Source organism: Monodon monoceros, unplaced genomic scaffold, assembly GCF_005190385.1.
Source record: "Monodon monoceros isolate NGI ecotype Baffin Bay Population unplaced genomic scaffold, NGI_Narwhal_1 Super_Scaffold_5, whole genome shotgun sequence".
NCBI classification, from domain to species: domain Eukaryota; kingdom Metazoa; phylum Chordata; class Mammalia; order Artiodactyla; family Monodontidae; genus Monodon; species Monodon monoceros.
The window spans coordinates 77,688,861-77,713,223 of NW_021703782.1; the positions used below are offsets into that span (position 1 = coordinate 77,688,861).

Below are 24,363 nucleotides of genomic sequence, written 5' to 3' on the forward strand. Positions count from 1 at the left end.
TGCACCTGATGCCGGATTTAGGCCTGCCTGCTAGGCTTCTCCCCTCACCACCACACCCAGCTCAGACCCCTGAATAAATGACAGCAATCATGAATAATAATAATAATTAATGCTTACACTGCACTTAATATGTGCCAGGCAAAGTTCTAAGAGTTTTTACATTTATTACAGCCGTCCCTCAGTATCTGCCAGGGATTGGTTCCAGGACCCCCTCGGATACCAAAATCCACAGATGCTCGTTTGTTCTATAACATGATGTAATATATGCATATAACCTACACACATCCTCCTGTATACTTTAAATCACCTCTTGATTACTTGTAACACCTAATCCAATATAAGTGCTCTGTGAGTAGTTGCTGACACTATTCAAGTTTTGCTTTGTGGAACTTTCTGGAATTTTTTTCCAAGTATTTTCTATCCATGGTTGGTTGAACCCATGGATGCAGAACCCACAGATACAGAGAGCCAACTGTACATCATTTACACGTACATCTCATTCTTATCATCATCATTTCCATTTTATAGATGAGGAGGAAACTAGGGTCTAGAGAAGTTATGTAACTTGCCCCAAGTCACACAGTTAGTAAGAAGAAGGACGGTGGCTCAAAACCAGGCAGTCTGGCTCCAGAGCCCATGCTCTTAACCACTCGGCCTCCCTGCTTCACCACGTGGCTGCCAGTGCGGGCCCTCGGGCAGCCCAGCCTCCTTGGCTGCAGTGTTCCAGCACTGGGCTGAGCTCTCCCCGGCAGCCCAGCCCTCATCACCACCACCACCCCTCTCTACCACCTTTTGTATCTCATCAACTGTTGCCTGAGTGCTACTATGGGCCAGGGACACAGCGGCAAACAAAACAGACAGAACTTTGTGTGCTGTATAACCCTTCTGTACTGTATAGACCTGAGAGGAAACTGCATGAGGAAGGAGTAAACCGCTAATTAAATCCCTTCCATTGTGCTTAGTATCACAAATGAAAAGAACAGGATGCTTTGAGAGGGGTGTGATGGGGTTCTGGTTCAGATGGTGTGGTGGGCAGAGTAACACCGCCATCCCCCAAAGATGTCTACGTCCTAATCCCTGGAACCCAGGATCGTGTCAGGTTATATGGCAAAGGGGGAATTCAGGTTGCTAAGTAGCTGACCTGAAGATATGGAGATTAGCCTGGATTAAGCAGGTGAGTCCAATAAAACAACAGGGTCTTTCTAACGGGAAGAGGGGGCCAGGAGAGAGCAAACCTGGAATATGGAGGCACGATCAAGACTTAGCCCAACGTGGGGCCCCAAAGCAAGGGATGCAGAGTATCTACAGGCTGGGAACGGCAAGGATGCAATTCTCCGCTGGGGCCTCCAGAAGGACACCCGGACTTCAGCCCAGGGAGACCCATTTTGGATTCCCGACCTCCAGGACCGTAAGATGAGAAATTATCATTGTTTTAAGTCACTAGTTTGTGGTAATTCATCACAGAAGCAAGAGGAAACTAACACATTTGGTGATGGGGAACGCCCCTCAGAGGAGGTGAAACCGCAGGGGTGAGAGGGAGCCAGGCAGGCCGGGCCAGTCGGCAGCGGCAGCGGCAGAGGGGGCTGAGCGCGCTAAGCAGAGGAAGCTGCCCGTGTGAGGGGAGCAGGTGCCGTCATTCCTCCCGCTGGAATCCGGGGCCCTGTGCCTGCCCAGACGGCCTCACTGGCCTCAGGGGTCTGCTCCACCCTCACCCTCACTTCCCACTTCTTCAAGAAAGCCATCAGTGGATTGAGCAATTTAACTGAATGGCATCTAGAAGTGATGTACACCAATCCACGGCAAGTAGGGCGCCCAGGACAGAGGAGCCTGCCAGCCTGCTTCTAGGGCCTCCCGTCAAACGGCTGCTTGTCTGCTGCAGCCCAGGGAAGGCAAACACGGCAGGATTTCCCGGCACTCTGGCCTGAAGCCCCCAAGAGGAGTCCAGTAAAGGATACACGGGGGCGCCCAGGTTCATCTCAAAGACAGTTGGTTCCTTTGCTTCCTAGACTCACTGAAGCCAAAGGGCAGTGAACGCCCCTTTCTTTCCCCCAGCCTAGAATTTTTAAGAGTTTCAAATGCCATGTCAATATCCGTTAGGTTGTGCAAATGTCTTCAGGCGGGAATCAACTAGTTATACGGCTCAAGACACTATGGAATCTTTGGTGCAAAACTTTTGGCATTTGATGAAGATAAAACCTGAAAACCGTCCCCACTCTGAGCTGACGGGACGTGCCGCACTTGCTTTAATCGACGAAGCAGAGGGCTACGCGGGGCTGGCAGAGCCACAGGAACTGAATCTACCAACGCTAGAGAAAACCAAGTAGCCCTGTTTTGCGGGTGTGAAAACACCCTGGAACCAGAAAGGGCAGACAACCCCTGATGGCGGAGTCAAATTCGAAGTAAACAGGAGTTCAAGCCACCAAGTTGGCAGTACGGAAAAATGTACTATTTTTCCAGGCCCCGAAGTTCAACTGCCCAAGTGTTCACTGGACATGATCCCTCCTCAACTTGTCCTAAAAGCAGACCTTATCCATGGAAGCCTCCTTTATAAATAGAAGCGGGGGCAGCCAAATGTTTCCCAAAACCTAGGGTAGGAAAAACAGCTCAGAAGATTTCAGTTTCCCTCGGGATTCACTGCCAGGCCAGGAGGGAGGACTGTTCCATATAGCGAAACAGACCATCGCTGTGTAACAGCCTCAGCGATACAAAAACAGGATAAACGATTCGCCTAAAACCTTGCTCAGCTTGTTTCTCCAAACGCTGCCAACATGCCCTTGTGGGTCTAGAAATGGTATCGCCTGCGGTCACAATTGAACGAATACCTCCCAGATCCAGAAGCCCCAGGGGTTATGAATCAGAAATCTGAACAACTACAAAGTTGAAACCCTGACACAGGTTGTGGTATATCCACATTCTAATCCCTGGAACCAGGGCTCATTACATATATGACCAAAAAAAGTGGGGGGAGGGGTCCTTGTAGATGTAATTAAGTCAAGGATCTTGAAATGGGAAGATTACCCCACATTATCTGGGTGGGCCCTAAATACAGTCACATGTATCCTTACAAGAGAGAGCTTGAGGGAGACTTGATATACACACACACACACACACACACACACACACACAGAAGTGATGTGAAGATGGGGCAGAGAGTTGCAGATTGGAATGATGCAGCCACAAGCCAAGGAACGCCAGGAGCCCCAAGAAGGTAGCAGAGGAGAGGAACGGGTCTTTCCCTGGGGCCTCCAGAGTGAGTACAGCCCTGCCCACACCTTGATTTTGGCCCAGTGATACCGATTTCAGCCTTCTGGGCTCCAGGACTGTGAGAGAAATTTCTCTATTGTTTTAAGCCACCGAGTTTGTGCTGATTTGTTAAAGCAGCCACAGGAAACTCATATGCGGGTCAATGTTAATTTTCCCTCCCTCCCGCCCTCAGCCAACACTCACAAAAAAGTACCTATTCCGTGTTATGGGCTATGAGGGGTGCAGACCACGACTAAGGCAGAGGCCTGGCCTCAGTGAGCTCACCTTCTGGCGGCAAAGCTAATTGGTCCACGTGGCATAACAAACAAATGTAAAGCATTGTCCCCAGAGCAGGGCCTCACCAGAGGCATCGGGGTGGTGATGTTTATGCTCAGCCCTGGAGGGTGAAGCTGGATCCCAACAGGCTGAGGCAGGAGGTGGTCTAAGCCAGAGACACAGAATAAGGAGGGACACTGACCGGTCTGAGAGGCCTGCTGGGGACCAGCGAGCGGTCAGGGAGGGGGACGGGCTGGGAGAGTTGGCCAGAAAGGCAAGTTGAGGCCAGACTATGGTGATGCCTGAGTGACAGGCCCGGGACCTGCTCTGCTGAAAGGTGGGCCGTCTCTGCCTTGGGCCAACTCTGGGCAGTTCCAGCAAAGACCATGCATGCGGGCCAGCACTGCCCCATGAAGCCTTCCAAGAATGAGTTTGGAAATCATTTTGGAGACAGAGTCCCAGAGATATGATGCTGGTTTGGACACTGAGGAACAGGAACTGAGGACCTGCCTGCTGAGCGTGGAGTCCCAGCCCTGATGCCGGCTCTGGCACTGAAGGAGTGCTGAGCTGCATGAGAAGAGAAAGAGAAGGAAAAAGGCGAGGAGGGAGACGCGGGGCTCCCCTGCCAAAATGCTTGTCTTCCTTGCTCCTCACTGTGCGCCCTCCCTCTCTGCAGAGTCCCAGGGGACCACACCACCCGGCTGGCCCTGTGGCTGCCCCTGTCCAGCTGCTGCCGGCAGGTTTGGTTAGACTGTACCCTTGTGCAGGCCTGTGATTCCTGCTGCCACTATTAATGGGCATCGGTTCCCGCTGGGGGCTCTGCCAGGCCCCCAGCCGTTTGTATCCTAAGCCTGGTAATTAGAGCTGAGAGAATCCCAGGGGCTGGAGGCCAGGCTCTGTCTGGATAATCTTGGGAAAGTTCAGCTGCTCCTCTGAACTCGGCCTCTTTGGGGTTGGCAGCAGGGAGCCAGCAGGGCCAGCCGGGTGGCGTCTGCTTCGCCTGCCAATGTGCTCTCGGGACAGGGCCCGGGGCTGCCGCCTCCCCCTCTGCTATCACTGAAAGCGTGCATTGACAGACTGAACGTACACGATGGCAGAGGACAGGAGTGCTGAACTGGAGGGCAGAAGACCCAGATTCAAGGTCTCCCACCACCAAGCTCTGCAGCCTTGGCCAGTTCCCTAACTTCTCTGAGTCTCAGTCTCCTTCTGAAACCTCGGGACCCTGCCCACCTCACAAGGTTGTAACACCAAAGGGCTCCTGGGCAAGCACTCTGCACTTGACAAAGGGCCCCACAGACGGGAGGGGCCGTTACTGGATAGGCAGGATCCATCTCCTAAGGCTGCCCTAACTCGCTGAGGGCTGAGAGATGAGTGGGGGTGGAGTGGAGGGCAGGAGGGCATGTGTCCCACCGCCTCCGCTTGCCCGGAGCATGGTGTCTCCCTGTGCTCTGCCACGGCCCATCCTGGCGGCAGAAAAGGCAAAGGCTTTGCAGGCGTGAACCCGGCAGGCCTCCCCAGCGTTGGCAAGGCCCAGGGCAAGAGTACACACGGAGGCCATTTTCCGTATGTCTCATATTTAAAAGTCATAAATCAAGCTAACAAGCCATTAAATGAAATATGCTCTGTCCTCCTACCTTGTTAAATACATCTTTGTAATAACCTGGAAGGCCAGGAGCGAATTCAGAATTCTGGGACTCCTTGGCGCCTGCGCCGGGCTCTGGCTACGTGGGGAAAGCCCGCCCAAGCTCTGGTCTGCCTAGCTTCCTTTCCCATGCCCAGCCCACTCATCCTCACCCAGGCCTCAAACACAGGTGTGGACGCCCAGCCTTCACGTCCAAGCTCTGTCCACACCGTCCACGGAGAGTCGGTCCTCAGGCCCTGGGGTGCACGCGTCTGTGACGTGGGCTGGGAGGAGGCTGGAGGAGGCTTAGGGCTGTTTGGGCAGGACCCCTGGGTGGGCTAGAAGGATGGGCATGTCCCCTTGGCCTGCAGACTCCCCAGTCCATGGGTGGGGGGACACTGCCCCTGCAGTGTGGAGGAGGCTCCAGAGCAGGGGCCCTCCTGCCTGGTCTAAGGGTGGTTCACGCTGGGTCATGGCTTCTAGTCGTGGCTCTGCCTCCTACTTGATGGGTGACTTAGGCACGTCCCAGCCCCTCTCTGACCTTCGGCCAGATCCCGTCCCCCTCCGTGTTCAGGCTTCCTGTGTAGCCAGTGAGGGGTGTTTGAGCGACAGTCAAGGGCCCCCCTCTCTCTGATGTCCTCAGACGTGCTGCCACTGGCTGGTCCAGCCCCACTGCCAACCCAGCTGCAGAGAAAGAGGCCGAGAGTACAGACCTCTGCCTCATTTATTCAGGTCCACTTCTCAGAAGCAGAGAGGTCATCTGTGCTGTTTGCGGGGATGCCCCCCGGAACCCCGAACGTCGCCTGCTACAGAGACGCAGACAGTGCAAACTCACCAGGCACCATCCCTGTCAGTGTCGGCGCTGAGTAGCTGCCCTGTCCGGCAGGGGGGACATGCGGAGGGTACCCGGGGAGGGTCGTGCTCGCCAAGTCGCGGCCTGAGGAATCAAAGCAACAAATCACAGGGTGAGCATCTCCACGGCCAGCTGCTCATGTCCACAGCTCCCTGGACATCTGCACATTTGTCACGTCTGGATGCTTAACACCAATGTGCCCCCAGTCCACGTGCACGTGCGTGCACGCGTGCGCACGCACACACACACACACACACGCTTACCCACCCCTCCAGCCGCCCAGGCTCCACTCAGCAGGAAGCAGGGATGGCTCTGCCATATCCCTGGGAAACTGGAGCTCTGACCAGCTCCCCTTGCCCTCTACTCCCCAAGCAGGGCTTGGACTTCTCCATCCCACACCTTTTCTTCTGCTGGGCCCTCTGCACATGGCCCAACACTACCCGCCTTCAAAGACCAGCTCAACTGCCTCCCTCCTCCTCTTCCTTGACAGTGGGCGGGGCTCTTCCTGCCTCAGACCCGTATCTGGTCCTCACTGAACTTTTCCTCTTTGGGCCTAGAGCTTGTCATTCATTCAGTGATGGTGCAGGACGCACCTCCTGACACCAGACACTGCTATTCTGGACTGTGGGACATGGAGGTTACGGCCTCAGCCCCCGGGGGCAGACATCCCGGGGGGAACATGTCCACCTCGTTGCAGGCTGTCAGCTCCTGAGGGCAGGGGCGACACCTCGTTCAGCAGCCAGAACACCTGCCTCCACCACAGGGCTTAGCACCATGAAAAAATGTGTGAATGAATGCAGCAGCCAAGTGGTCCGGGTTCCAGGCCGTGTGGAAGAAAACCCCAAAGTGGTAGAACTGTGTAAGGGAAGTGCCACTGAGGTTTGCCGCTCAGGGAGAGAGCGGGGCTACAGCTCTTCAAACATTGCCAGTCACACGTATGTACCAAGGTGCTCACGCACAAGACCAACAATCCAGACCCTGGGAGATGGGACTGCTCAGTGATTACCTGCTGAGCTCTGAGGACGAGACCCTACCCTGGTGGGCGGAATCAGCAGTTGCCCCTAAAAGAAAGGGATGCCCCTGCTGTCAGCCATCCTGGGAAATGGGTGGGAAATCAGGTGGCCTTGGGAGGGAGAGAAGGCAGCCTTGGGATGAGGGAGGGAGAGAAGGCAGAACCTTGCCCTCTTCTGGATGTGGACACTGAAGGCCAGAAGAGGTCCAGCGGTGTGGGGGACCAGCCCCTGACCCCGCAGAGCCAGGCTGGGGCCCAGGAGCCTCCCCTAGGGCCCAGTGGGGTGCTGCCAGCAGGACACAAGTACACGACTTTGAGCTCCAGCACCGCTAGCAGGTGGCCAAAGAGGAGGGACCATCTCTGACCAATGCCCCCCAGAGAACCCAAGGCAGCGACCATTTATGAGCCTATAAATGGTCCCCCATATGAAAGAACAGCCCTTCTAGTGCCAGTCACTCAAAGACTGTCCAGCCAGCGCCCAGAGGCTGCCTCATTTCACAGGTTCTGCTTGTCTTCCAGACCCTTACAGAGCACAAGGCAGCTGCTCGACAGCAGGCCCCCTGCCCCCGCCCTCTGCTCAGCACCTCCCTGGCTTTGGACTGGGCATCTGGCTTGTGACAAGCATGGCTCGTGTCTCTTCACATGCGGCATTGCTGCAGCACAGCAGGTGCCCCAAGGTTTACCTCCTGGAGTCCTGATTGCCCCCCGAACTGCACGTGACTCCCCATGAGAGCTGAGATCAGACAGAAAAGTGGGGTTGACAGAACTGACCACACTTACATGGTGATTTCAAGAGGCTTTCCCCCGCCCCACCACCACCCCCGCATCCCCTCCCTCTTCTGACCCAGCAACCACAGCCCTCCACGGCAGCTCCCTTCTGCACAGAGTCTAAGCTCCAGGATCAAGTCTTTGTACCCCAAGGCTGGAATGGCAGAGGCCTACAAACGTTTAAGTGAATGAAAGGCGTGGCCCTGCTAGAGAAGCAGGAACTCTCTGGAGGCCATAATACTCCCCTCCATCTGGGGTCAAGGGCTCGCAGAGCTCTTCTTGACCAACCCCTGTGCCATTTTGCAGACGAAAAACCTGACACCCACGGCAGGGAGAGGGGAGCAACTGGCCCATGTTTCCTAACGTCAGCCCAGGAGCCACCTCTATCTTAAGCGGCATCCTGTTGGGGGTTGGGGGAGCACCCAGGCCCAACACAGTCTTCTCCACACTTGCCACAGAGACTTAGTGACCCAAGGGCCACTGAAAAGATGTCTCAGGAAGTAGAGTGAGCACAAGTGTCAGAATACTCGGTGCAAGATCGTGGTGCCAGCGGCCAGACTGTGAAACGTGTAGAGAGAGCGCAGGCTGGGGCTGTTCTAATGGGTCGGCTTCCCTACCAACCCGTGCAGCAACCACTTGGCCCCGGCCCCAGACTCAAACCACAAACACCCTGATGACAACAACAAACCACTAACGCTTACATAGACATTGTAAACACCAGGCTCTGTTCTCAGTCTTTTAAATCATTAACTCATTTAACCCTCAACAACCCCATGAGGTAAGGTACCGATACTTTCCCCACTTTATAGGATAATGAGACGGAGAAAGGTCAAGTAATTTGTCCAAGGTTGCACAGTAAGGGCCAGGGTCTGAACCCAAGCAATCCAGTGGCAAAGACCATGTGTTTAGCCAGTCCACTCCACTGCCTTGCACAGGTACCTGGCTGTGCTTCTGTCCACCCGACTCTCAGCTGGGACAGCAGGCTGAGCCCTGCCTTCAGGCCACAGTGTCACCATGGCTTACTGGCTCCCTCGTGCAGAAGGAAATTCAACTACACGGTTTTTGTGATATATGTGTTGAGGTGGGAGCCAGGACCACACCAGCAGGAGGCCAGAGCTGCCTCCTGAAAGATGCAGGCATTATCCTGATAGGAGGCTGCCTGGTGCAGGGGGCTCCTGGGGCCAAGCCCCACGAGGTCCACATCCCACCTGTCTGCCTGAGATGGATAAGAGGCTCCTGAGAAGGGAAGGGACTTGCCCACGACACTCTACTGATTTGAGGCAAGGCTGGGACTGGAATCCAGCTCTCCTGTCTCCTGGGATTTGGTTCTTTCTTCAACAGGGGCTGTCTTTTTGGTCACATCTGAACCTCAACCGTTTCCGCCACTGTTATATATGCTTTAAAACCCTGATCCCAAAAGCAGAAATGCAGTGCCTCACCAAAGCACTCAACTCAGGAAGCTAGATAAAAAAGCAATAAAATGAACCTAAGGAAAGGAGGAGGAAGGAATCCATGAAGAAAAGCAGAAAATAATGAATTAGGAACCAGAAAAGCAGACACAATAATAAATATACACAATAATAAATAATAAATACAACTAAGAGTTGTTCTTTGAAAAGACCAATAAGATAGACAAACCTAGGGCAAGATTCAAAAAAGAAGACACAAATATCAAGATAAGGAATAAGGAGAAGATACAACCAGAGATATGGAAGAGATGATATTTTAAAAACATAAGAAAATGTGTGGACGCTCTAGCTATTAAATGTGGAAATCTTGTCAAAAGGGACAACAGTCTAGGAAAACATGAATTAGCAAAACTAACTCAAGAAGAGGTAGAAAATATGAACAGCCCAATCGTCTTAGAAAAAGTAGAAAAAGTTGTTTAAAATTATTTTTTAAAATAAGGTGCCTCACCCATTTAGCTTCTTGGGCAAGTTTGTTTTTGTTTTTGGCAAGTTCTTTTAAACCTTCAAGGAACACATACTTCTATTATTAAGCTGATCCAGGATACATAAAACTAAGAAAATCTTCATTTTGCCAACCTAGCAAAATGATCCTGATTTAAACATTGAACAAAGGTGCACAGAAATGAAAATTAATGGCTAGTCTCACAATTTATTAACACGCATGCAAAAAACCCCTACTATCTCACTGACGAAGCAACATATAGAGAGAATAGTACAACATGACCAAATAAGGTTTATGCCAGGTATGCCAGGGCGCTTCAATATTAAAGCATTCATTGGGAATTCATATTAATATATCAAAAGAGGAAAACCATAAGATTATATCAAAGCTGTGGAAAAGGCATTGGCTAAAATTAAAGAACACTTACAGCTCGATAATAAAAAGACAAACAACTCAGTGTAAAAATGGGCAAAGGATCTGAATACACATTCATCTAAAGAAGATATACAAAAATGGCCAATTCGCTATCAGGGAAATGCAAATCAAAACCACAATGAAACACCACTTTGTACCCATTAGAATGGCTATAATCCAAAAGACAGATTTTGACAGCATTGGGAAAGATGTGGAAAATTGGGACCCTTATACACTGCTGGTGGGAATATAAAATGGTGCAGCCACTTCAGAAAAGTCTGGAAGTTCCTCAAAAAGTTAAACATAGAGTTACCATGTGACCCAGTAATTCACTCCAAGAGAAACAGAAACATATGTCCACACAAAACATGTACACGTATGCTTAAAGCAGCATTATTCATAGTAGCCAAAAAGTGGAAACTATTCGAATATCCATTAACTGATGAATGGATAAAGAAAATATGGTGTATCCATACAATGGAGTATTTGGCAATAAAAAGGAATGAGGTACTGATACATGCTACAACATGGATGAACTTGAAATCATTATGCCAAGGGAAAGAAGCCAGCCACAAAAGACTACATATTGTATGATTCTATTAATATAAAATGTCCAGAATAGGCAAATCTATGGAGACAAAAAGTAGATTAGTGGTTGCCTTAGTCTGGGGGTGGGAAATAGGGGGAAGGGAGGAACTGCTGATGGATATGAGGTCTTTTTTTTGGGGGGGGGTGCAATGTTCTAAAATTGGTCATGGTGATGGTTGCATGACTTTGTGAGTGCACTAAAAATCATTGAATTGTACACCTCATATGGGTGTATGGTAGTGAAGTATATCTCAATAGCACTGTTATTTTTTATTCTTGCCATCTATCATCACCATAATCTTGAAAAAGAAAAAGTCATTTGACACCAAAAATGTAGGAAGGACATAATATTAAACTGTTTCTGAAACCAAATAAAATTATCTTTAAGGAAAAAATATTCAATAAAAGAAAAATGGATAAATTGGATTATTAATAAAACAGACCAAAAACCTCTTGCCTGGTGAAAACAAAATAAGCAAGGTCAAATGATAAATGGCAGACTGGAAGAAATTATTTGCAGCATATACTGTAGATAAACGGCTACTATCCTGATATATCAAGAGCACATAAGAATCAAAGGGAAAAGAACAAAAGTCCCGTAGAAAAATGGGCAAAATTCGTGAACATAAAACTCACCAAAAAATATACATATATATATATATATGTAAAATGACAAACAAATTGAAAAGACGTTCAGTTTACTCATAATACTAGAAATGCAAATTAAATGCAAAATTGTACAACCCCATGTGGAGGGGGATTTGGCAACACTTAACAAAACTGCACAAGTGTTTGCCCTTCCAACAGGCAATCTCACTTCTAGGGATTTACCCTGAACATGCATACGCCTTCAGCAATACACAAATGCATACACACGGGTTAGTCACTGCAGCACTACCTGTAACTACAAAGTACTGGAAACGATCTAAAGGCCCAAGTCTAGAGAACCGGGTGAATAAACTGTGGTGCGCACACACACTGGGGTGCCGTGCAGCTGTGCAGAAGATCGAGGAGCCGGAGGGCTGCGCCTGGCACGGGTGATGGAAGCCAGGAACTGAACCCTGGTTGCCCCGCGCCTTTGCAGCAGGTTGCTGTCCTCCACACAATCCCAGGTCAGAACCCTTAGGGAACCTCAAGTTCAGGTTCCAAATGACTAACTTTGGAAAACCACAGAGGGACGATGGTAGGGAAGGGACAAAAGTAGACTCTTGGCCCTGGAGATGCGTGAGTTTGGAATGCTCAAAATACAAACGAGTGAAGGGGATAGGGCGCAGGGCTGGCTTAGCCACAGCTGACACTGGTGGAGGAAGTGGCCTCTGGAGGCCAGACCCATCCCGAGGGAGGAGTCGCTCAAGCCAGCGCAGAGGGTGTCAGGCTCCAGGGGGCAGGAAGCTACCTTCACCTGCTCAACTTTCATACAGGCCTCCAGTTGCCTCCAGAGCCAAATCTGGACTCCTGGGACGGGCAGGGGGTGTGGAATTTGGAATCACACAGGTCTGGGTGCAGGCTTAGCACCACCACTTCCCATCTGTGTGACTTTGGGAAAGTAATACAATCATCTGAGCTTCAGTCTTCCTTTTGTAATCGGAAACAGAGTGTATTTATTGGGAGCAAAACAATGCGGTGCTTGCTGTGACAGTATTAAAACATGTCCGCAAAACATGTCTTCTTTGCTAGCCTTCTCGTAGAGGGAAGGGGTCTATGTCCCCTTGCCTTGAATCTGGGCCACTCTGGTGACTAGTCAACCAACAGAGCAACAACTTCCTTAGAGGTTCCTATGAGCCAGGCCCTGGGCCAGTACTTCACATGCCTTATCTCAGTCAACACCCACAACAACCCCAGAATGTGGGTGCTATTATTTTCCCCACTCTACAGAGGAGGAAATGAAGGCCTCAAGCAGTTGATGTGCCCAAGGTCGTACAGCTGATAATCATGATCGTTAACTTTTTTGCAGCACTTACTATATGCCAGGCACTGTTCTAACACTAGGCAGCATTCCAAACACTGTTCACTGTGTTTTGTAGATATTAACCCATTTAATCCTCAGAAGCTCTGTTAGGTAAGTCCCACTATTATCCCCATTTTACAGATGTGGAACTAAAACACAAAGAGGTTAGGTACCTGCCCAGGGTCTCACAGCTAGTAAGAAATGGAGCCATATCCAAACTTAGGCATTCTGGCACCAGATTCCTCACACTCCCCCAGTGCACTGGGCACTTGTCCTTTTCCTGCCCGTAAACTGGAGGTCCCCAGACAGCAAGAGCTGCTCACATCCCTCCCTTCCCTGCACTGGCCGGGCACACAGTAGGTGGTCAAAAAACGTCTGCCAAGGTGAAGTTAATCAAAAGACATTGGTTCTCCCGTCTGAAAGAAACTTTGGTTCCCACCTCATCAACATCTCAGAAAGCCCTTCATCATGAACTCCACAAGATAACTAGCCCTGATTTATCTGTTTTTTTGTTTGGATGCAACTTTTTCTTTTTCATACAGGCCATTTCTAGGTAGGCTCTCCCTATGTACACTAACGGGGGGAAATCTGAATCCAATTAACTTCAAATTTAGCTCATAATGAACTTATCTCACTTTGCTACCAGCTCCATTCTCATCGTGTGGCAGTAATTAACCACTGGGGGTTGTCACTCCCAGACACATGACATGGAGATCCTCCCATCCCCTCACTTCAAACCCTTACAGAATTCATTACCCTGACAGTGTGCAAACCCTTCATTTTGAATACCGCAGGGCACCAACCAAACTCCCCCTCTATCTGCCTGTGTGTGTGAGCGAGAGAAAGAAGAAAGCAAGCCACTGAGAAGGCATGAATTATTGTGAACAAGATGGGAGCAGGATGCTGGGTGGTTCAATGGCCAGAGAGGGTCTGCCAGCCTTGACATCCCTGGGTTGGAGGTTCTGCCCAGAGGAGGGGAGTCTCCACCCACAAAGCCCAAGCTCTAAGGGAATATGGCAGAGCTGGCTGGGGAAGGCTAAGTCCCTTCCAAACTGGCGATCATATCCACTGGGGACTCTTAATGCCCAGGAAGCCTGCACACCCCAGGCCGGGGCAATGGTGACTTGCTGTGTGACCTCAGGTAAGTTCTACCACCTCTCTGGGCCTTAGTTTTCCCAACAGAACACTCAAGCAGTGGGAACACATGGCCTCTGAGGGATTTTTCTGCTCCAACATTCTATAGGTCAGAGGCCCCATTTTACCCCTGTGTTGTTGGAAGTGGAGGCCGGGCCAGCTGCTGTAGAGATGGAAGTTCCTGCCCGCCTAGCCTCAGCACTCCTGCCTAAAGCATCAGGTACCCTGGGGCTCCTGGATTAAATCCTAGTGAAAGGAGGGTAAGCATCAGTCTTGTTTCTGTCTTCAGGAAAGGAACTTATGGCAGGAGATGGGGGCTGTCGACCTGCACTTTATTGCCATGGCCCCCTCACCAAATGTCCACAAGGGCGACCAGGCACCTGGCCCGGAAAGCAGCTCCTACTCGGCTGTGGCTAGTTTTCAGAAGAAGCTGGTTTCATTTCATTTGGGAATCGCCTGTCTACATGAATGTTGACTCAAATCCAGTTTCTAATATGTACACTGAGGGCCAAAGAAAACTTATCTGAAGCCCATGTTTAGCCCTCAGACGGCCAATTCTCAGCCCTTCCTATCCTCAAAGCCCTCGAATCCTGTCTGAACCTCCCCACACCATCACCCCCACCAGCTTCACCAGCTGCCAGGCCTTTTAAGGACATGAGCCCTGCCTGGGTGTCCAGGTAACTACGAAAGAGTAACCACCGTGCAGGGCAGAACAGGCCAGGGGATGGAGGAAAAGCACTGCAGGAGGTGACTGCTGAGAAACTGGGGCACAACCACAGCCAGCTCCCTGGGGCCATCCTAACCTCCTGCCGTCTTCCTTGTTTCTGGGGGCGGCGGGGACAGCCCCAGCCTCCCAGCCACGCCAGCTTCCAAGACACCCGTTCTCCCTCAAGCCCAGTCAGTCCCCAAGCCCCTCCTGACTCTCCATTGCCTCGGTGCCCTCTCCTCCCTGGCCCGACCTGCCAGGTCAGACTGCTCTTCCCTTCACTCTGTTTCCTGGCAACCTCCCCTCAGCCCCCTGCCCTGTCCCTGCCCTACCGTCTGTCTGGATGGCCTGTCAAGGCTGCTCTTCCAGAGCCCCGGCATCCAGCCACCAAACCGCTCAGCTCACCCTGAAGGACAGCTTGGAATCGCGCAGGAACTCAGTGAGGGCTCCGAAGCCAACACTTCTGATTCTATCTTGGTTCAATAATTTAACCAGAACTGCAGACACTTCTACTTCTACAACATTTTCTCAGAAAACACTTCCTCAGAGTCACAGAACCATGAGAAAGCCTTTTGCATGTTAAGAAACATTATGAAAACTTAAAAAGAAAAGGTCATAAAGGTGGGAAGCATAGCCTTTCAATGTCACGGGGCACTATTTAACAGGCACACCCAAGGATCATACTTCTAAGAGAATATACCTGTGTTTGATGATTCTTTACTGTTTGACTAGAACCTAGAAATAGGGAAGTTACACATTAATGTGTCGATTTCTATCAAGTAAAAAGATAACCCCAAAGGTTTGGGTTTATTGCCCTGTAGGGCATTAACCAATTTTGTATCTAATCTAGCAATTTTATTCCAACATTTTAAAAAAATGCCTTTCTCCATGGACAATATAAACCCTGTTCCTCAAATGTTCTTGGAACCACTTTTTTTTTTTTTTTTTTTTTGCGGTACGTGGGCCTCTTACTGTTGTGGCTTCTCCCGTTGCGGAGCTCAGGCTCCGGACGCTCAAGCTCAGCGGCCATGGCTCACGGGCCCAGCTGCTCTGCAGCATGTGGGATCTTCCCGGACCAGGGCATGAACCTGTGTCCCCTGCACCGGCAGGCGGACTCTCAACCACTGCGCCACCAGGGAAGCCCTCTTGGAACCACTTTTATCTCTTTATAGGTTCGCTCATTAATACGAGTTGAGTAAAATCTTCATGTGTTCATTCTATATTTGTACACGAGCTATGTTCTTAATTTTTAAAAAATTATACATTGACACTCGTTATAGGAAAAAGCCAACAAACCGTGAGTGAGATGAGTTGAAGATTTTCAACCAACACCAAAGCAGGTGACAGTAAACAATTGCCACCGTAGGAGAGGGAGAGACAAACAACCCAACACCCAGGATGTGGGAAGGGGATTAATCCTGCTGCACAAACCCCCGGCGTGTGTGTACACGAAGCGCGTATGCCACCAGGCTCATTCTTTCCAGCTGGCGTTTGAAATGTGTGACAGTTTGAACAGGGGCTGCTCCGGAGTCTCCCTTTGTTCAGAACTGCCACAAGCAAAGGGTGTGTGAGCTGGGGAGTGCAGGGGGAGTGTTTCACCTAGAGGGGAAAGGCTGGCAACGAGGGAGTAGCCCAATTGCCTGCACACAATGGACGTGCTAATTGCAAAGGGGCCTATCCAGTCATTAAAGCAGACCTGGCCCCGGCTCCTAATGACAGGTTTATCAGCCATTAGTTTAGGCGGTGTTATTTACTTAGAAAGAATAACCCTCAATTTCCTTCCCCCAAATTACTTAATCCCCACTTTCAACTAATTCTGACTAGCCCCCCTCTAATTGCCCTGGCTAAAGATCTAATCTGGATGTGTCCAGCAGGGAAGACAACTCTGAGAATTCCTCAGGGCTCTGTTTACTTTGCAGCCTCAAGCCTCCCCATTCCTTCATTCCAACCGACCTCATCTACTCCCCGGGAATCACTGGGAACTTCCGGACTCCAACAACTGTGTTTCAATTTCAAGAAAATGTTTGAATTTCATCTGCCTGGCATTTTAGAGCAGATACTGGGGCTCAGTCAATATTTCCATGTACACTTATGACATGATCTGCCTCAACTAGCAACTGTTGATCCAACGTAATAAACCAACAAAGGCAGGGTTCTAGTGAATAAGACTGCAAAGTGGGTCTGCCACGCTCATGGTTCCGGGCATCCCTGCCAGGACAGGTGCTGCTCCAGGGAGAGGCAGAAGCCAGTCTTTACAGCAAGAGGACAGCAAGGGCCACTGTGGGCTAGCTCAGGTCTTCACTCATTCATTTGTTCACTCATTCATTCATGCATTATCTGATCCCTACTGAGTTCTAGCACCAGAGGACCTGGAGATGATAATAACAGTAATAATAATAATAATATCCACAACAATAACAATGATTGTTTATTCGGCTCTTACCATGCACCAGGCACCATTCGAAGTGCTTGTATGTATGATCTCATTTAAGTGTCACAGCCACCCTGGGAGATATAAACCTTTATAATCCCTAATTTGCAGATAAGATGGTGGCACTTGGAGGCAAACTGAGGCCAACTGATGCCAGAGTCCATACCTTTACCACCCCCCTCCCCTCATGATTCTTCTTCAATAGGTGAATTGCAAAAAACAAAACACACCTCCTTTTGACCTGCAATTCTACTTCTAGGACTTTACCTACGGAAACACACAGAAAAGTACACCAAGATTTACATTTAATGGGAAGGAAGGAGGGAAGGTGGGGAGGGAGGGCGACAATCCAGGTGTCTATCATAATGGCTGGATTAAATAAATTATGATACTTCCCTGTGATGGAATACTGCACACTTTTGAAAAACAATGAGGCAGATTTGAGTGTGCGGACTGTGGAAAGAGCTCCAATATACATTATTGAGTGAATAAAGCAAAGTGCAGAAGAGCACTGTGCACAGTGTGATTTTATTTGTGCCAGTAAAAAGTGGATAAGTCTATCTGCTGATAGATGCATAAACATGTTACTGAAAGTATACACAAGACACGGTTAACTTTGGGGTGAGCGATTACGGATGGGAGGGCTGAGGTTGGGGAAAGGAGAACTATTTTTCATTTTATATTTTTCTGTATGGTTTAAATATTTAACCACATGCATGTATTACTTTTTATTCAAAATTAACTTTCTGATTTAAAATTAACTTTTTCTTAAGAATCAGACACTGTCTGTGCCCCAAGGGGCTCACTGACAGTCTTGAAGGGGAGGTAATAATGAATCTAGGATGCACAAAGGGCACACTCCCCCCCCTCCCCACTGCTCCCACCTCAGCAGCTCCTGGGCCAGAGCTGTCATGGTGGGAACTCCTTGCTTTCAAGGACAGCATCACGATGCCAGAAGCATCTTGGCCAAGTCACAGATCCACAGCTTATGGTCCCACCAGGCCTCCCCCACGCCAGCAACCAGCCCTGCACGGACAGAAAATGCAGTGATGTCCCGCCCATCCAAAATATGCCATCAGGGAACCTCAGTCCTGACAATCTGGCTGTGAGTAGCCAAAAGGTGGGCACAAAGCCTGTCCCTAGAGCCCCGCTGGGCACCAGCTCTGGCAGGCCGGGTCCTCATCTGCTCACAGTTCCAACGAGCTCAGTGGCTTGGTTTCCCAGCTGCCAGCAGATTGAAAACAGCAAAATAAGAAGAGGGAGAGAGACTTATAGAGCCAGGCAAACTGATGTTAGGAGAAGTGACAGGTGAGCAGCAAGGATGGAGATGGGAAAACAATATAATCCGACATAAGAAGCCCAAACCTCAACAGTCTGGGGTGCTTGGCGGAGGGCAAGCTGCCTGCTTACAGACCTCCAGAGCCTTCGCCACTGCAGCGGTCGAGGTTCGGGGATGCTGGTTCACGGACAGGAACCTGGGTGCTGTCACTGGAGGAGGGTGAACTTCTGTCTCTCCAGCATGATTATGTGCATCTCTTATCTGAGAAACTGATATGACAAACCAGTGTTTTGAAAGTTGGCTTGGGACCTATATAATCATAAGTAGCAGATGGATGGGCTTCCCTGGTGGCGCAGTGGTTGAGAGTCCGCCTGCCGATGCAGGGGACACGGGTTCGTGCCCCGGTCCGGGAGGATCCCACATGCCGCAGAGCGGCTGGGCCCGTGAGCCATGGCCGCTGAGCCTGCGCGTCTGGAGCCTGTGCTCCGCAATGGGAGAGGCCACAAGAGTGAGAGGCCAGCGTACCGCAAAAAAAAAAAAAAAAAAAAAAAAGCAGATGGAGAAAAGCCCAATTGTCCATCTCAGTCCAGGATGGGTCCTTGGAGAACCCTTGTACGGTGCATGGCAATGGAAAAGACCACCAGGAGATACGCCTGAGGATGGAAACCCTCCTCACCTGCACTCCTGGTTATGGTATGCACCCACCCAAGCTGGCTGGAGGATATTGAAAATGTATTCTTGCCTCCCAATGTCTCGGAACCATGGAGTCCCATGGCTGGACTGAAACTTGGAGGTGTCCCAGTCCCCCCGCCACCCTGACTCAGGGCTGACAACATTCTCATCACGTTTACCCACCCCAGGCTGCTAATGCAGAACACACTTCCCAAATCTAATGGTTGGGAGTCTCTTCCTTCCCAAGAATTGGTTTATACATAAACTAGACGATTACTAAATGGAAAGTGGAATGAATAAGTGAATACACAGAAAGCAACGAGTTCCCCTGAGGTGACCTTCCAGATTGGGGGACTTTAAATCTTTGTAAAAGGGCACAGTGTGGCATGGTAGATAGGGACAAAGGCCACAGCCTGGCAGTCTCAACTCAGATCCTGGGTCCACCCTCATTGGCTGTGTGATCTTGAGCAAGTTGCTTAGCCTCTCTGTGTCCGTTTTCTCATCTGTACATGAAGATCTGCCTCATCGTGTTGCTGCGTGGATTAAGTTAACAAATGCATGTAAAGCACCCAGCACAGAGCAAACACTCAACAGTGCCACCATAGCTCCATAGCTCACCCAAAAGCACAGCCAGATCAGTGTTTGAAAGTGTGGCTCTGCTCTCCTCAAGCCATTGTCAGAACCTGCAATGGCTCCCCCCTGCCAACCCAGCAAAGACCACACCGTTAGCTAAACGAGCCCACCCGGAGCCCAAATCCCAGTCCTGACTCCTACCCGCCGTGTGACCTTGGGCAAGTGATCCAGCCTCCCTTTCCTCACATGTGTAAGGAAGCAGGAAGGCTCCGCAACAGTTCCTCCCTGGTGGGGTGATTGTGCGTGAGGTGAGTGCCTGGCTTGAGCCCCTCACTGCCCACTCCCTACGCAAGCGCACTGCCCTTTCGGGCCGCCTGTCTTCCTTTGTGCCCCATAAATCATCTGAAGAACGAAACGTGAAAGACGGTAAGTGAAGAAGGAAGCCATACTCTACACGAAGGTGGAAAGTCTCAGAAAGCTCACCCACCCACCGCTGGGTGTCCCCGCCGTGCAGTTGAATTCACGTACGATGGCTGGAGCTCTGCTGAGCTCTATTTGCCAGGTACTCTTCTACGTGCTTTATGCGCCTTGTCTCATTTAATCATCAAAACAATCCTACAAGGTAGAAGTTATTATTATTGCTGTTGCTGATACTGAGAGGGTGAGCCTAGCGGTTAAGTGCACTGGCTCTGGGAGCAGACTACTGGATTCATCAAATCCCAGCTCTGCTCCTGACTAGTTGTTTTGTAATCTTGGGCAAGATTTCACCTCCGTTTCCTCATCTATAAAATGGGGCTAATAATAACACCACCTCCTTAGAGTGTTTAAAAGGATGAAAGAGGGGGCTTCCCTGGTGGCGCAGTGGTTAAGAATCTGCCTTCCAATGCAGCGGACACGGGTTCGAGCCCTGGTCCAGGAAGATCCCACATGCCATGGAGCAACTAAGCCCATGCACCACAACTACTGAGCCTGCACTCTAGAGCCGGCGAGCCACAACTACTGAGCCCGTGCGCCACAACTACTGAAGCCCTCACACTTAGAGCCCATGTTCCACAACAGGAGAAGCCACTGCAATGAGAAGCCCGTGCACCGCAACGAAGAGCAGCCCCTGCCCACCACAGCTAGAGAAAGCCCACGCGCAGCAACGAAGACCCAACGCAGCCAAAAGTAGTAAAAAAAAAGGATGAAAGAGTTACTACAGGTGAGGCCCTTAGAAATGTGCCTGGCCCATGTAAGTGCTCCCAGCTACGCTTGTTATTCCCTCCAGTATTTAGAGGAGGCCACTGAAGCTGAGAAGGGTTAAGTAACCTGCCTGAGGTTGCACCGGCAGAAAATGGGCCAGGCAGGGCTGTGGGGCAGGATTAGAAACCTGTGCTCTTAACCACCAAGCTCCAAATCTAGGGTGGGTTTGAAATGAAGTCAAGCATGGTGGGAAGCACCTACTGGACCTTTCCAGCTAAAGGGTGGGGTCAGGGCTTGAGGACCGAGTGTAAAAGCCCTGGACTGGGAGTCGGAACGCCCTCCACGTCCTACTGGGCCTTCAGGCAGATCCTCCCCTCTCTGAACATTCTCATCTGTGAACCCAGAGTCCTGATCCCAGGCCACCCACCTGGGAGGAGATCAGACAATGGTAGAGACCTGAGGAATGTGTATTATCAGGTTCTCAGCCTCCTTCCACGTCGGGCTGACAGCCCATTTATTTTAAGAAATAGTCAATAGGTACATGTCGAAGTCAGAAAAGCCTCAGATAGGCTTCTGATCTCTTGAAAAGGGACCAAGGCCTGTCACAAATCCTAAACCAGTGCCTTGGCCCATCCACTTCTGGTCTAGAGGGTAACAGGCTGGTGGATGTCACGAGATATGGGTCCAGAACCAACAGAGCCGAACCAGATGACACCCTCTCCCTCCAATTGTTTCCCCAAACCACACAGCAAGATTGGAAACCGCCACCGAGGGGGCCCACGTGCGACGCAGGCCGGGCAGGTGTGCTGCTTGCCGAGGAAAACCAAGCCCACCCGCAGAGGCACCCCCCAGGGCACACGGCAAGTTAACGTGCTGCAGACAACACGCTTAAATTGTGCTGCTGGCCTGCACCGCAGGCTGAAGCGCCGGCCCAGCCCTCCCCAGCCCTCCCCTCCCAGAGAGGCCGAGCCAGGTGCCGGGGCTTCTGAGAAGCCCGGCGTAGCTTGGGCTCTTCTTTGCAAGCCATTGCCAGTTCTGGGATTGCCCGTGCCCTGCCCCTCTCCTGGGCCATCAGGAGACCCAAATGGCATCACAGAAGTGAGAGTGCTTCGTGCCACACGGAACGGGCCCTACTGAGCGGGGGCATCACGTGGGGACAAGTGCACGAGTCCATCGAGCCTGGGTTCAATTTGCCAGTTATTCACCATCTCAGTGACCACAGCTGGGGAAACCGAGGCTCAGAGAGGCTCAGAGTAGCAAAGATCCCACATGCAGCAAAGAGCAGCCCTGAGATTCAGTTCCTGTAATCGGACTGCAGGCTTCCTGGAGGCGGCAGGACTGGAACTGGGTCTCAGTGGGTAAGGTTCCTCCAGGGGGATCGGGAGCAGGGCTCAGGCTGAGTCAGGGCCGGTGGGCAGTACTGGTGGGTCCCGTCATGCCAGTGAATGAGCCTCGAGGGGCAGCGTGCTTGGGACTGGTCTGAGTCTCCTCAGGCACAGGCAGAAGTTGGGGTGAGGTGGGTGGGCATCTGGGGTGTAAGGTAGGAGGACCAGGTCCCAGATGTGCGACCGAGAGCAAGGCTGAGAAGAGAACACACATGCTGTGTGAGTAGCCTTCATACTGTCTTGAAAGCCACTTTGGAACTGGAGAGCACCAGAGCCCAAAGGACACGAAAGGTCGACCAGGCAGGGGTTCCAGCTGTGTTCCCTGGGGCTTCCTGGGGCACCTCGGGGGGCCTCTGGGATGGCCACCCTCTCAGCCACTGAACCTCAATTCTGACTGTTTACATAAAGGCTTCCCAGGAAGATTTCATCTGAACAAAAGTTTTCTTGACAAAAACTAAAACAAAACAAAACAGAAACAAAAAACTTAATTGTTGGAAAATCACTAATTGCCTATATACTGTAGGTGAATGAAGAAGCCCCTTTGAGGGCGAGGCCTTTCCCAGAGTGCCTCACACAGTAGGCCCAGGCCCTCCGGCTCCCACGGCCCCCGATCCAAACAGGTGTGGGCACTGGTGAACAAGCCAGGCTCCCGCCCATTTGTATCTAAACCTGCTGTGCGATTTGTGTGTATGCGCGTGTGTGCGTGTGCGTGATTTTTGTCACATCTTTGTATTTATTGAACCTGCCGGACAGGACCAGGTAGGGGAACACACACAAGAACCAGACTTCCCAGAATGTGCCACTGGCTTCTTCCCTCTGTGCTACCAACAAATGACTGCACTTCCGTGAGCCTCGCTTTCCAAATCCACAGAATGGGGATATACCCTTTGCCCTGCCTCCCAGGGTTCCTGGGCTTTGGAAATGGAGGAAGGAGAGATGGAGGAAATGAGAATGACAGGGAGGAAGAAGCCAGAGCCCGTTCTGGTGAAAAAATGGAAACATTCAAACATACAACCCAATGTGGCACCAGCTTGAGTTTTAAAGTCCGGAGGGCCGGTGTTTGCTACCCCCTGCAACCAAGCACTATTTATGTGGTCTCAGCATGTTCCCTCATTTCTGCCACTCAGTTTCCTTGTCTACAAAATGGGATATAATACCCATTTCACAGGTTTATTTGAGGTCTGAACCAGGTCATCGTGGAGCCTGGACTCGTGGCCAGCACGTGGTCGAAGGCCTCTCCCATCCCCTTCTGCCCAGGCCCCAGGGCCCAGGTTCCCCTCCCATCATGAGCTCCTTCTGCTTCGGCCGTCCCCACCAAAATGAACCTCACCGTGCAGGAGGGCTGGGAGAATTAAAACACGCAATCAAACAGCTTCTTGACGGGAAATGCTTTAGAAATTTTCGGCTCCATTTACTTCTCAATCTAATTTTGTCCTCCGGTGCACATTAGGAGCGAGATGGGATCTCATGTGGTTTACCCGCGCTCCACACACCAGCAGGAGGCGGCCTGCGTGTCTCCACTGCCTTGAGTGGCATAATGAGGGCGCCCCTGAGCAAGAAGTCCCGTCCTGGACACCCTGGCACCCACGGCCCAGCCTCTCCCACTGGTGCCCCTGGGTGGGCGTTGGGGGAGGTATCACCAAGTCACAGCCCCTGCGCATCCACGGCCAGCTCAGGCCCCAGTGCAGACGCCTGTCACCACCCACCCCTCAACTGTCTCCCTGCCCAGCTCCAGCCTCCTCCAGGACCCCAGCCCCTCTGCAGACGGACACTGCACTCCTCACCCCCACCACCCCAGCATCAAGTCCAGACTCCTCGCTGCCCTCCGTTCCTGCTGGAGGAGCGGAGCCTCCAGCTCCCCAGCCCCGGCTCCAGTCCCAAATGGCTTGCTTTCCCCCAGCCGCCTCCAAACCTCAGCAATGTTGCTGCTCTGCCTTGGCAGCTCTGGGCAAACACCATCCACGTCATCTCCTGTGGAAAACCTTCTCAGATTCCCCGCCCCGCCCTGCCCTGCCCACCCATAGTCCTCTCAGAACCCCTGTGCACGCTCCACGTCACAGCGCTCATCAGGCTGCCCAGGATGGCTGTCCGTAGAAGACACAAGACTGAACCCTTCCAGGGCAGGGACGGTGTCCCACTCATTCATCTGTTTTCCCGTGGAGGCGGCGCGGTGCTCAGCTGGGGCCAAAGAAATGCTTACTGGTTCATTCATTCATTCATTCATTCAGAAAACCTTTCCAAGCCTTTCTTCTAGGCCAAGCCCTATGTCAGGTACTGGGAGTCTGTGTCCTTAAGAACAGGAAGCTTTCTCTTTGAGACCAACGGGTGATAACTTTCCATCATCCCCACTGGAGAAAAGCCGCCAGC

At 51.2% G+C, this 24,363-nt stretch overlaps 1 protein-coding gene across 7 annotated transcripts in view; it reads right to left on the reverse strand.

Moving 5' to 3' along the window:
* Positions 1-24,363, reverse strand: part of PAX5 (paired box 5) — a 192,119-nt gene that overhangs the window by 43,281 nt on the left and 124,475 nt on the right. For all 7 annotated transcript variants that reach the window (XM_029202837.1, XM_029202833.1, XM_029202834.1 and 4 more), the window contains one exon: positions 5,976-6,077. In XM_029202837.1, the coding sequence (XP_029058670.1) occupies positions 5,976-6,077 (102 nt within the window). The remainder of the gene's footprint in view (positions 1-5,975; positions 6,078-24,363) is intronic.